General features: G+C 57.4%; 1 protein-coding gene across 7 annotated transcripts in view; it reads left to right on the top strand.

The window, feature by feature from the left end:
- Positions 1 to 13,986, top strand: part of PNPLA7 (patatin like domain 7, lysophospholipase) — a 57,630-nt gene that overhangs the window by 31,137 nt on the left and 12,507 nt on the right. For all 7 annotated transcript variants that reach the window (XM_082696379.1, XM_082696378.1, XM_082696377.1 and 4 more), the window contains 4 exons: positions 2,716 to 2,785; positions 6,199 to 6,348; positions 13,329 to 13,392; positions 13,601 to 13,769. In XM_082696379.1, coding sequence (XP_082552505.1) covers positions 2,716 to 2,785; positions 6,199 to 6,348; positions 13,329 to 13,392; positions 13,601 to 13,769 — 453 coding nt within the window. The remainder of the gene's footprint in view (positions 1 to 2,715; positions 2,786 to 6,198; positions 6,349 to 13,328; positions 13,393 to 13,600; positions 13,770 to 13,986) is intronic.

Genomic DNA, 13,986 nt, shown 5'->3' with positions numbered 1-13,986 from the left:
CAGCAGTGTGAGCAGCCCCTCCGCCAGGACTGCCCTCCCCTGTTCCCCAGTGTTAGCCACCAGGCTGCCACCGTCCCTTACACCCCGTCACTTCCAGCTCCCCAGGACTCTGTACCTGCCAGACACGGGGTGGGGACGGCGCTCTTGGCCTCGGAGCACTCAGCCCGGCCCCAGACTCACTGTCCCGAGAGCCACTGGGGAGAGCCACTCCTGTGCTCCTTCCCTCGGGAGGCAGCGCTCCTGCCCGGCTGTGGCGTGAGGGGTGACCTGGGGTCAAATGGGAGGGCTTGGATCTAAGCCCCGGGAGACCCCCAAGAACAGCAGGACGGTTGTGAAGGTGGCTGGGGCCAGTCTGTGGGGTGCCTGGGAGCCAGGCTAAGCCCGGCCACGGCCTCTCCTGCAGGGCCGTTCCCTGGTGAATCCACAGAGGGATGCTCTTCTCCTGCCTACGGCCCCGGGGTGCGTAGACTTCTCCATGGGCGGCTCCCAGGGGCCCAGGGCCTGTCCTGATACTGGTCTGTCACACGCAGGCTGCTGCGGGGCCCACGGCCTCTCCAAGCAGCCGGCCCCGTGGGCCCTCTCACAAAGGCGCAGGCACTAACCTTTCCCCAACCCCAGGCTTGCTCTGTGCCCTAGAGCAGAGCGGGCCCTGCCAGGGTACTGTGGCCAGCCAGTGTCCCCCGCCCCTGACCACTGCCCGCTCTATCTGTTCTGGGGATTCACGTCAGTGAGGTAGCACAGATCACAGTGTTCTCTGGTGGCTTCTGTTGCTTGCCGTGGTCTCTGAGGCCTGCGTCTCGTGGGTGTGGTCTCTCTTTTTTTTTTTTTTTAAAGATTTTATATATTTATTTGACAGACAGAGATCACAAGTAGATGGAGAGGCAGGCAGAGAGAGAGAGAGGGAAGCAGGCTCCCTGCTGAGCAGAGAGCCCGACGCGGGACTCGATCCCAGGACCCTGAGATCATGACCCGAGCCGAAGGCAGAGGCTCAACCCACTGAGCCCCCCAGGCGCCCCGTGGGTGTGCTCTCTTTACCACAGAGTAAAACCCTTGCTCACCTGTCGTCCGGACAGGCGTGCACGCTGTTCCCAGCGTGAGGCTGCCACGGAAAGGCTGCTCTGCATGGTCTGTGGCCGCTTTCCGTCTCCTCAGGGCTGCCTGAGGGTGGCGTGGCAGGGGCAGAGGGGAGACAGACGCTGAACTTTTTCAGAAACTGCCGATCATCCCCCAGGGGCTGGTGCCGAGTGACGTCCCAGCCCAGCGCGGCCCCAGTCACTGGGCAGCTGTCGTGCGCTCAGACCCCCTTGACATGAGCTGCTTTCGAGGCAGGACGTGCTCATGGGGGGTTGGCCTTCTCCTGACGACTGGAAGTGTTGAGCGCCTTCTTGTGTGCTCATGGGCTTATTTTGAACCTTTTCACTTGATGTAGAATTTTTAAAAATACATTTAATTGTTAAATTATCTTTAATTAGGATCATTATAAATCTGTAATTTTGAGAACTGTATCCCGAGTATGTTTTTGAAGGCTCTGATCCTAGAGATGCAGACTCACATGCTGACGGATTGAGTGCTGTGTTTTGGATCGGCCTGAAATTGTTTCAGATGTGAGCAAACGGAGCTTTCCGGGGTGTGTGTGAAGCAGGTGACTGCAGCCTGGTGACGGGGGTGTGGCCACGGACTCTTCCCTCACCTGTTGTGCACTAAAATTTTCCCTAATAATGTGAGGTTTTCTTATTAGCTCCAGTGAAAAGTCTGATGCTAGATTAGTTATAAAAAAAAAAAGCAACCAGACTCCTTTTTAGCTTCTGTTTTGGCCACTCCGCAAACTGCTTTTGGTCTCACATCCTAAAATGAGGACAGTCTCACTTGCCTCCTCCACGGGTGCTTTCACTCCAGCGTCCTGGGGATCAGAGAGGCTCTCCGAGTCAGTCTGCAGGTGCCGCTGGGTACTGGAGCCCAAGGCCTCAGCCTGCTCCCTGCAGTCAGCCCCAGAGCTCTGGGCTGTGGGCCGTCCAGAAGCCAGCCTGACGCTGGGGTCTGGGGGCCAAGTGCAGGAGAAGCAGCCTCCGAATCACCCCATCTGTGCCGCCAGTGTGCTCTCTGACACAATCTAGGTTTTACTGAAGCTGACAGCAGCTTCTCTTCAAAGCAGTGATGCCGAGGGAGGCTGCCCAGACAGTACATCCTCTGTCACCTGTGAGCCCGACCAATCAGAAAATCTAACTCGCTTTGTTTTTATGCAAAAGTATTGAAGTAAACTACAGATATCTTGGCGTTCCAACCTTAAATACTTTGTGACTCTAAATTCAGTATTAATGTGACTGTGTACTACTTCCTAGATAGGATGGAACACCAGCCCGCGTCCTGCCCAGGCCAGGCCCCCTCAGGAGCACCTGGAAGCCCTTCCTGGCTCGCCTGTAGGGTGGTCGGGGCCGCCCCTGGTGCTTCCCTGCCCTGGAAGTAAAAGGAGACCCTGGCCTGGGCGCCAGGTCACAGGACGTGTGCCCCTCACACCTGCTGGACTCCAGTGGGCTCTCTGTGGTGCAGACCCTCATCCCACAGAGTGGGGCCCACTGCCCAGTGACCAATCTGCCAACCGCACCACTGCCCTCAGCCCCGAGGGGTTTGCAGACATGGCGGTTTTGAAAACGGGGATCCAAGGTGCTTCTCTTCTCGGTTTCAACGTGCGGTCTTCTTTCCTTCTCTGCCCCCCAGGTTGTGACTCGGCTGATTCACCTCTTGGGTGAGAAGATTCTGGGCAGCCTCCAGCAGGGAACTGCGACAGGTGTGTCCTTGGGAGCCCCACCCTCTGGCCCCGAGGCCACACCTGCCCCGTGGCTGCCAGAGGCGGACATGGGCAGTGCGGGAGGGAACCCTGGTCCCTGTTGGACGCGGACTGGAACCGAGCACCGGGGGTACTTGTGGGCGGCCGTGTCTGCCCCATGCCGCACCAGTGACACGGTTCTCCAGGCTGGGACTTTGCCTGTCAGCGTATGTGTTCTCTTCTGGTTCTAACTCAGAGAGGGTGCTCTGTGCGAGGCTCGCTGGCACCTGGTCCTGGTCCGCGGTGGCGGGAACTACCTGCACCTGCCTTGGCCTGTGGTCCCCTCTGCTGGAGCCCCTCATCAGCGCACCCGCCTGGCTGCCCCCAGCCCTGCGCCCCTCTGCTTCCCGTCCCACTTTGTCTCAGCCTCTGACTCATCCTGCCGCTCCCTAGTCAGCTCCTGTGTAGTCTGTGCCCCATGCCGGCTCGGGCACTGTGGGAGGGCAGCCTTGTGTCTCCTGGCAGCGACCTGGACACAGGACTGTGCTTTGTGGAAGGACTGGGCTGGCCAGCGTGCCCAGTGTGACCACAAAGTGTGACGGTGACCGCGAGTCCACTACAGCTCGTCTCGATCGACTGTGTCTGCAAAGACCCATTTCCAAACGAGGTCACACTCTGAGGTCCGCGGTGTACATGAAGGCACGGCTCAACGTGTGCTGTGTCTTCACGTCACCTCTGACCACCTGCATGGTCTGCTCGAAGCGGGTTTCTTGTGGAAAGCACATAGTCAGGTGTTATTTTTATCATCCTGCGTGACAACTTGGTATGTGTTTTTTTAAGATTTTATGTATTTCTTTGAGAGACAGCCAGCACAAGCTGGCGGAGGGTAGGGAGAGGGAGAAGCCGGTTTCCCGCCGAGCAGGGAGCCCGACACGGGGCTCGATCCCAGGACCCTGGGATCCTGACCTGAGCCGAAGGCAGACGCTTCACCCACGGAGCCCCGAGGCCTCCCCGCCTGACTGCTTGTTCAGTCGGTGTGCACAGGTCCGTGTTGAGCACGATTACTCCCGAGCTGGGATCCGCGGCTGCCCCTGCGGAGTGCCCTGTCTCCCCCGCCCCGTCGTCTTTCTCCGTCCATCTTCTCTCGAGTTCCCTCAGCCCTTCCGAGTGTCCGTTCGCGGTCTGTGGCGGCTCCAGCGTGCGTCCCGTGGCGCGCTCCGTAGCCGCTGTGGGGTCGCAGCTCCCCTCCCTCACCGCGACCCCCAGGGTTGTGCTCCGTGAACCCCTCCCACGGCCTGGGAACGGCTGGGGAAGCACGAGAGGAGACTCGGCTAGAAAGGGCCGCTGCCCTTCATTCCGGCGGCCCTTCCTGGCGGTCCAAGGACGCGCCTTTCACAGCCAGGTCTGCTGGCCGCGGACTGTCCGAGCTTCCTTCTCGCAGCCGTCTGCGCGTCACCTCTATCCCCAAGACAAATTTGCCGATGCGTGGCTGGCCCCGGGGAGCGGCTGCCTGTAGCCTCCACGGCTTCTGATGAGAAGCCCCGATGTGGCTGTTCCCACGTCCGTGTCCCTTTCTCGGGCTGCGTTGAACACTGTCCTTAGTGTGTAGGACGACACGCTCATCTTCTGGAATCCGTAGATGCATGTCTTTCCGCAGACGTGAGACATTTCCAGAATTTATTTCCTAAGATACTCCTTCAGTTCTGTCCCCTTTATCCTCCGGAAGTCCAGGGACACAACGCTAGACCTTCTCTTACTGGTTCTGAGGTCTCGGGGCACCGCCGGCTTTTCCCTTCCCCCAGTGTTGAGATCGCACGCCTTCTCGCAGTCGGTCTTCTGTCTCCACCGCAGCGTGCACCTGTGCTACTGGTCATGGCTGCTGTGTCGCCACTGCCTTTTTGTCCTTTTTGTCCGTAATTCCAGATTCTGTGACCTGTTGTCACATTTGTCTGTTGTTGTAGGCGAGGTTTTCCTGGCTTTTGTTATAGCTGCTAATTCTGGATTATACCCTCTATTTCAGGCTTGATGTCAGAATGTCATGGGACTCTGGTCCTGCCTCTTCTGTTCTAGCCGACTGTCGGTGTGCTCACGCTCCCAGAGCACGTCCTGGCTGTTTGTTAGTAAGGGAGTTAGTTAGACTGTCTCTTAGGATGTTAGTTCGGTTCTCAAGGCCTTTGCAGTGTTACCCCGATCTGCCCTGCCATGTGCTCCTCAGAGCTGCTGTGCGGTCCTGGCTGGTTTCATGCGTGGGCCACGTGGAGGCAAGTGAGCCCAGGACTGCTTCCTGGGGTGAGAGAACTGTTTCTGCCTCTTCTCCCTGGCATTTCCCTGTGCTGCAGGGCCTGGAGAGTTGGGGGGCTCCAGCCCACGGTGTCTATAGCCTGGCCGCCCTGGGAAAGAGCCCTGGAGGCGGCCCCTGGCCCAGGGTGGGGGGCGGGGGAGCCTGCCTGGCTATAGCGGGAGAGGGGCAGGGTCACTGTGGCCTTGGCGGCCTTGGTGGCCATGGTGGAGTGCTTCCCAGGAGTGGAGGCCCCAGCCCGGCCGCCCTCCGAGCCGCCTTGGGACCGCTGGCAGCAGTCGGGGGGCATGTGCCTGCCCCGCCTCCCTCTTGGCCAGAACCAGAGCTCCCAGTGCTCCGGCAAAGGCTGAGAGAGCCATGCGGAGCTGGCAGGAGAGTCCCCTTTGCTTCTGCCTCAGATGGAGGGTCCTGACATCACAGGTCGCTAGAAAAGACAGGAGGGAGCCGGGAAGAGAGCCCTCGGTGTGTCCAGGCTGCAGGAGACCAGGGTCTGTGTGGGGTGTGGCCAGCAGCAGGGTGAGGCTGACCCCCCCAGCCACCTCCGTGAAAACAGGTGCTGCTGGCCCAGAAATGACCATGGTTGGAAATAAACTTCCAGGGACCCTCTGATGGGTGACCTTGTGGGTCAACGGGTCTGTGGTTCCTTCCCTGTGCGTGGGGGTCCCAGGGCTTCACGGAGCTTCCTGGGTCCCACCCAGAGGACGGAGACTCTGTGGTTCCAGGGACGGGGCTCTTACCGCACTGGCTTGTCGCTTCGAGCTTCAGGCTGCCGTCCCTCATAGGTCGCACTTACTGGTTCTAGAGCCTATGGTGGAAACACTGTAGGTGGCCTCACCTGGCAGAGGTTTCTCTGGGTCACAGGGTCTTTTCCTCACGCCGTGCCTTCCTCATCTGTGAGGCCTGAGTCCCGGAGTGCGTGAAAGGCAGGGCGCTCACAGTGTGGCCGCTGCTTCAGCAGGAAAGGCAGGCTGGTCGGGGGGGCAGGCGCAAGACACTTGGATTTGGGACGCCAGGAGCAAACCCTGGGGCCTTTTCCTCTCTCCCAGGCCCTTGTACTCTGGGGCGTCAAGAAACAGAGATACTGTGCAGTGCCAGCCCAGCCCCTTAGGCCAACACGCGACCCTGTGCTCCGCAGGTCACCAGTTTGGGCTACACGCCGCCGGCAGCAAGTGGGACTCCGGGAACCCCGCCAGCAACCTCTCCACGGTGGCTGTCATGCCTGTGTCAGAGGACGTGCCCCTCACCGCCTTCGCCCTGGAGCTCAAGCACGCCCTCAGCGCCATCGGTGAGTCCTGCCCGAGGCCAGCTGGGTCCTCTGGAGCCTTCCCCCTCTCGCCTGGTGGTCCCTCTGGTTCTTCTGCAGGTGCGCCAGAGTCCTTCACAGCTGGCCCTTGTGGGTGCTGGGGACAGGGCTGCCACGGGAGCAGGAGAGCATCTGCCCGGCATCTCCTGACAGTCCTGATGCTGGGCATGGTCTTGTGGGCCGAGGGCTGTCCCTCCTGCACCTGTGGCTCAGGGAGCCTCCTACCCGGAGGGGACAGTGCGGTGGCTGCAGGAGCTGGCTGACCATGTGGAAAATGCCCTTGGTCGGGCTAAGGGAGCTTGGGTAGTATTTCCGAATTCCTGACAGCTGTTAAACTTTGCAGTTCAACAAGGAATTGAAATTTTGAGAACTCTTAGAAATTCCCCAAATCGTGAAGTGTTCTGTATTCCTTTTTTTTTTTTTAAGTTTTATTTATTTGAGAGAGAGTGAGTGAGCAAGGGGGCAGAGGGAGAGAGAGAGAATCTCAACTCCATGCTGAGCAGGGGGCCCGACACGAGGCTCGGTCCCCCCACCCTGAGATCTTGACTTGCGCCGAAGTCAAGAGTCGGACGCTCAACTGATGGGGCCAGCACGAGCCCCAAGGCGCTTTGCGTTCTCAGTCCTTGATGAGCCCTTCTAGAACTGCGAGGGACGGTAACGGCAGTCCGTCCGTCTTCTGTGAGGCAGGTATACTGGAGATTTCAGCGCTCGTCTTTTGAAAACGTGGCGTGATCGTAAACCCAGTGAGTGTTCTGTTCCCGTCGTGAAACAGCGTGAGAAAGGTGTATATTTTCACAGTTTCTACTGACGTAGACATTCGATAATAGAAAGCATTAAATAAAGACCAAATAAAAATGACTTATGAAATTGGAAGATACTGCTGTAGGTCCTTAAAACATATTCTGAAAACGAAATTCTGCAACACAGAAGGCATGGCTGTCCGTCTTGATCTTTGCCTCGGAACAGCCGCACCCGAAGCTGGGCTCATGCTCCTCTCCTGCGGGTGTCCCTCATGCCGTCCGGGGCCGACGGCGTGTCTCTGAGGCCTGCAGCAGAGATGCGTCACTTTCATAAAAGTTTATTCTGTTTAAAAAAAAAAAAATACTTTAGAGGCGCCTGGGTGGCTCAGTGGGTTAAGCCGCTGCCTTCGGCTCAGGTCGTGATCTCAGGGTCCTGGGATCGAGTCCCGCATCGGGCTCTCTGCTCAGTGGGGAGCCTGCTTCCTTCTCTCTCTGCCTGCCTCTCTGCCTACTTGTGATCTCTGTCAGTCAAATAAATAAATAAAATCTTTAAAAAAAACCCAAAACTTTATTTTGTAGTAATTACAGATTCACAGGAAGTTACAAAAACAGTAAAGAGAGGATCGTGTTCCTTCCCCCTGGTTAAGCTACTGCAGCACACTGTCGAGGTCAAAAGGGTCACTGGTGCGTCTGCAGAGGTCCCCAGGGTCAGTGGTGCTCTGTGCCATGGTGACTGCTGGGGAGGTTCCTGCCACCGCGACCAGGCGCAGCGCCCCGCTGCCCCTCTGGCAACCCTAACCCTGTTCTCCTGGGCTGTCTGGTTCCGAGGGCGCCCTGAGAACAGGGTCCTGCGTGGTGATCCTGCAGACAGGTTCACTCGGCTCAGATGACACCCGTGTCCGTCGCGTGCTACCCCTCCACTGTGGGGTGACGGTCCGGACACACCTGGTTTCTTGAACCTCTCACCTGTGGACGGGCATTCAGCTTTCTTCGCTTTGGGGCTTTTATGAACGAGACTCTGTGACTCTCTGGGCAAAGGGTTCCGTGTGCACGTGCAGGCACAGGGTGCGTGTGGCCGCGTGCCTGCCGTCCTTGTGGGGGACCACCCCCGCACGCTCCCGCCAGCACCGCGCCGCCCCCCTGCGCCTCCCTGTCCCCGCCGGCCCTCGGACCTGTCGCTGTCGGCGGTTAGTTGGAGGAGGTGCCACACCCATCGTGGCCCCGGTGTGGGCCTCGAACTCCCGACGCGGAGATCAGGACCTGAGCCGCAGCCGAGAGCCGGGCGCCCGTTCCTGCCGTCGCGGCGGGAGGGCAGTGAGGGCGCGTCGCGGCTCCAGCGGCGTCTCCGTGGCGGCCGGAGCGGAATGTCTCCCGTCCTTTCCGCCGCCTGAGCGTCCGCTCTGGCGTTTCTGTTTCTGACTGGGTTCTTCGTTTTCTTACGCTGAGGTTTGAGAAGCCTCCCCCCGAGCGGACACGGGCTCTTGGCTGGGCTGGGGGTGCCGCGGCCCCCGCGCTGCCCTGGGGCTTCCGCGGGGCTGACCACACGCCGCGGTCGCGTCCAGCTGACCATGGTGTCCTCCTACCTCCTTTTAGCTCCTTTTCCCTTTCCAGGAGCGTTTCTAAAAACCCGGCACCCAGCCCAGGGGCCTCGATTTTTCTCCCATGTTTTTTCAAAAGGCCTGAAGTTCTATGTTTATTTTTTTAAAGATTTATTTGTGTATTTGAGAGAAGGTGCGTGCATGGGGCGGGTGGGCAGAGACAAGGGAGAGGGAACATCCCCGTTAGGCTCCACATCCACACGACCCTGTGGTCCTGACATCAGAGAGTCGGACACTTAACCGACGGAGCCACCCCGGGAACCCCCTGAAGTTCCTCATTTGACTTAGTTATCTGTTTGGAGGCTCATTTTTGTAAAAGGTTTGAAGTTTAGTAGAGATTTATTTTTTTGCTTACAAATACTCAGTTTTCCTGCTATCATTAATGAGGAACCACCCCTCTCCCACCGAGTGACGCTGGCACCCGCTGGGAACTAGTTTCCATGGCCGCGGGCTGTTTCTGGGCCCTGCTCTCCGCGCCAGCGCCGCACTGTGCTGACTGCGAGCGCCGTGGTAGGTCTGGAGTCAGGAAGCGGGAGGCCTCGGGCTCCGTTCCTCTGCAGGCTGCTTCTGAGTGCTCAGGGTCCCCGAGATCCGCAGGGATTTCACGACCGGTTTTTCTCCATCTCTAAAAACGGCACTGGGACTCCGCGACAGGGGTCGTGCGGACTCCGTGGTTCGCCCCCGGTGCGCGGACACTTTGGCGACATTCGGTCTTCCAGCCCGTGAGCGCGGGACGTGTTTCCACGCACTCTCTTCTTTCGTCTCTTTCAGCGACGTTTCGTGGCTTTCGGTGAGCAAGTCTCTGTCTCCTTGGTTACGTTCATTCCTTATGTTTTGCTCTTCTTGATGCTATTATAAGTTACTTTTCTTAACCTCTTTTTTTCCTGATGGTTTATTGTCCGTGTATAGGAACATAACCGACTTCTGTGTCAGGTTTATGTCCTACAACTTCATTTATTACTCGTGCCAGTTTTTGGTGGACTTTTTGGGTTTCCTTACATGTAAGATTGTATCATCTCCAAGCACAGATGCTACTTTTCCCTTTATAGTCTGACACCTTTTGCATCTCTTTTCTTTGCCTAAGTGCTCTGGCTGGACTTGCAGCACGCTGTCGGACAGAAGTGGCGAGGGCAGCGTCCTCACCTTGTTCCTGATCATCTGGGAGAATTCTTGGTCCCGCGGCACCGACCGTGATGTCTGCTCGGGTGCTTGTGTGTGGCCTTTAATAGATGGAGGAAGTTTCTTCCTAGTAATAGTTGGTGGGTGTTTTTTTTAAGGTTTTGTTTTTTAAATAACCTCTACACCCCACGTAGGATTCGAACTCACAACCCCAAGATGAAGGGTCACTGCTGCACTGATGGAGCCACTGGGCGCCCTCCATTTTGTGTCTGTCACATCCGTAATGTCCCACTGTCGTTTCTGATTTTAATGGTTTGAGTCTTCTCTCTTTATTCTTTATTCATCTAGTTTTGTTGATTTTTTCAAAGAACCAACTTTTGTTTTCATTGATTTTTTCTATCATTTTTCTGTTCTCCGTTTTATTTATCTCTGCTCTAATCCAGATTATTTCCTTCCTTCTGTTTGCTCCGGGTCTAGTTGCTGTTCTTTTCCTACTTACCCAAGGTATAAAATTCGGTGCTTCGCAAAAAACTTCAAGTCTTAGCAAACCAAAGACCTGGATGCACCGTGAGTGTGTGTTACTCAATGAGAGAAGCCGGTCTGTGGTTCCCGCTCTCTGGTGCTCTGGAAAAGGCAGAGCTGTGGACATGGTACAAAGATGACACTTGCCTGCGGCCGGGGGACCCGAGGCATGGAGGCGGGGTGTGTGGAGGACTTGTGGGGCAGTGAAAATAGTCATGTGATAGCACAGTGGTGGACAGGTGTCATTCCGCGTCTGTCCAGACCCAGACAGGGTACAAGAGAAAGGACCCTGACAGGCAGCCTGACTTCCGTTCGTCCTAATGCGTCAGCACTGGCTCGTGGACTGCGACAATGGACCGGCTTCCTGCAGGATGCTAGTAATGGGGAGGTAGGGGAGAGGGGTGCGTGCGGGAACTCTGTGTACTTTCTGCTCAGTTTGTCCCTAGACCTAAGTACATTAAAAAAAAATAAAGTCTATAAATGGTTTAAAGAAAGAAAGAAAGCTGGGTCCCTGATTTGAGATCTTTCTTCTTTCTTTGAAGCACGTTGGTAGCGCTGGACTCCTCTCCACAGCCGGCGGCTCCCTCCCTGCGTTTGGGATGCTGTGCTTCTCTTTCCCTTGGTGTCCAGACTACTTCTTTGATCTGTGGGTAGTTCAGGAGGGTGTCATTTAATTTCCACACATTTGTGAATCTTCTGGTTCTCCTGTTACTGATTTCTGGTTTCATACCATTGTGGCCAGAAAATGATACTTTGTATGGTTTCACTTTTAAGTTTATTAAGACTGGTTTTGTGGCCCAACATACAGTCTGTCCTAGAGAATGCCTTGGGTTATGTTGTTATTGTTGAAGTTCCCTGCCCGTCGTGGGGCTCAGACTCACGACCCCAGCACAAGGTGTCGCGCGCTCCCCAGGCAGAGCCAGCCAGGCGTCCCTGGATGAAGTCACTGGGGAAGTGTGTGGTGCGCTGCTCTGGGGGACAGTCTCGTCTCTGTGTGTTGTGGTACGTGTGTGGTGGCCTCTCCCTGCGGCTTCAGTTTCTGTCTGCCAGTGACCGAGACATTGGTTGCCCAGCATGGGTCGGGTGGCCGTCTTTTCCTCGGTGGTGGCATGGTTCTTTTTTTTTTTTTATTTTTTTTATTTTTTAAAAGATTTTATTTATTTATTTGACAGAGATCACAAGTAGGCAGAGAGGCAGACAGAGAGAGAGGAGGAAGCAGGCTCCCTTCCGAGCAGAGAGCCCGATGCGGGACTCGATCCCAGGACCCCGAGATCATGACCTGAGCCGAAGGCAGCGGCTTAACCCACTGAGCCACCCAGGCGCCCCGGTGGCATGGTTCTTTATGTGACCCGGACATAGTCCCTTGTTTGCGTGCCAAGACTGCACATATCTGTCTCTGTGGTTTGATTTTTTATTCTAATGATGTCCTTTGAAAACAGAAGCTCTTAACTCTAATTCAGGCCAGTTTATCAACTGTTTTCTTCCGTCATTACTGCTTTTGCGTTTTCCTGAAGGAACTGCGCACTGCCCCAAGTATGAAGATGTTCTTCTAAACTCTCCGCGGTGTTGCTGTTCCTGTTCAGTTTACAGTCCATGGGGATGGCTTCTGGGGATGATGGGAGGTAGGACTCAAGATGCACTTTGTCCGCGGGGATGTTCAGCGACTCAGATGCGCCTTTCGGGAGACTGAACTTGGCCCACTGCTGTGCTGACGCATTTGCCGAAGCCCAGTCCCCGTGCTTATGTAGGTTGCTTTCCCTCATGGGGGAAGATTCTAGGCTGATATCAAGCCATTCTCTTCCAGCACTTGGGGGTGGTGGTCCATTTCCTCAGCTTCCAGTGTTTGGGAAGGAGGCAGTCTGGCAGCCAGGCCAGAGCAGGCTGGAGCAGCAGCCTGGCCAGATCCCCACGTCAGCTGTGCCCCACGGAGCCACAGACGCAAGTGTAGGGGAGCCGTCCTGTTTCTCCTCCCTGCCCTGGTCCTGCCTGCCACCTGGCCTTCAGCAGAGCCCTGCTAGGGACAGGATTGGTCACCACAGGAGCTGGAGCCCACCTTTGCTGGCTCCACACTTCCCTAAGGGGTCCCTCAGGGCCCCCCTGAGTCTAGGCAGGGGTACCTACATGGGAGTCACATGCCAGCGGGCAGGGAGAGCCCAGCCTGGAGTCCCTGGAGGGCCTCAGGGCTGGGCTCCTTGGTGTTCCTGCAGCCAGACACAGCCTGCCAGTCCCATCGCATCCCATATGACGTCCCACAGAGGCGGGCAAGACACATCACTGTGGTGCCCAACAGGGCCCGTGATGCAGCACAGCCCTAAGAGATTTCCCTCCCTCTGTAGGAGCCCTGCAGATGACCAACCGAGCTTGTAGCCAGGAGTGCAGGCCCCAGCAGGACGAGCCCCCTCACCGCAGTCCGTGGGAGGAGTGGCTTCCCTGCTACTTAAGTCTGAGGCACCTGTGCGTTTGCGCTGGTTGCACCAGGTACACACACCTATTCTGTGTGCCTCTAGGAAAGCAGATGCTGCCAGTTAAAATACAGGCAACGCTCCGCTTTTCACTGAAGCTCTTGGAGAGCTCTGTACAAGTGTAGGGGTAAAAAGGAGGCCCTCAGGACTTCTGGGTCCTCTCCAGCCCAGGGTTGTGGGTGCACCCCTGGGGACCTATCTACTGATAATGGTGCTGGTGCTCCTGGCTGGGCAGGCCCCGGCACCTGCGTCCATGTGGGCATCATCAGACACAGGGGATGTGAAAAGATGTGCATCTCCACATGGCTGAATACACCAGTACACGTGTTGGCTCCAGCCAGCCCTGCTCCCGGGGTTTGGGCCCCCAGCACACACACAGTCTCAGTGTTGCAAAGATCTGAATGCTTTCTGTGCAGCCAGGAGACTGAGGGCCAGAGAGCCCGATCTGGAGGCCCTGGGGCTGCTGGTCCTGGGAGGTGGGCTGCCAGGGCAGTTTTCTGTAGTTCGGGTTTGTGTTTCAGGCCCCGTCCTGCTGTTGGCCAGTGACAACGTAAAACAGCGCTTTGGCTCTGCGGCCCTGGACAGGTGCGCCAGCCCTTGTGTGGGACAGCTTCCGGCTCCCTGGGGTCCAAGCACAGCCTTGAGCTGCACCTTCCACGCCCGCGCGCACCCCGCCTTCTGCGTTCCCCTAGCCCCCTGGAGTCTGTGGGCCCTCCTGCCCTGTCTGCAGCACCGGGGCCTGCTCACCCCGTCTGTGCTCTGGCATCGGTGTCCCTCCACGCCTGTCTTCCAGTATCCATGAGTACCGGCTGTCCAGCTGGCTGGGGCAGCAGGAGGACATCCACCGGATCGTGCTGTACCAGGCGGACAACACGCTCACACCGTGGACCCAGCGCTGCATCCGGCAGGCTGACTGCATCCTCATCGTGGGCCTGGGCGAGCAGGAGCCCTCGGTGGGCGAGGTGAGCTGGCGGGCGGGGGCGGGGCCTGCGGGGCGGGGCCTGCGGGGCGGGGCCTGCGGGGCGGGGCCTGCGGGGCGGGGCCTGCGGGGCGGGGCCTCGGGGAGCGGCTGGCAGTGCCTCTGCTGGGCAGGTCCTGGTCCGCTGCTCTCTTCACGCCCCTCTGTTTCTCTGTCTTTTCCTTCCAATGAAATATTTCGAGAACTCAGGAAAAGACAGA

The sequence above is a fragment of the Mustela nivalis genome, assembly GCF_964662115.1.
Source record: "Mustela nivalis genome assembly, chromosome: 13".
Taxonomy (NCBI): Eukaryota; Metazoa; Chordata; class Mammalia; order Carnivora; family Mustelidae; genus Mustela; species Mustela nivalis.
The sequence above is the reverse complement of the archived record's forward strand: the minus strand, read 5'-3'. Positions and strand labels throughout refer to the sequence as shown.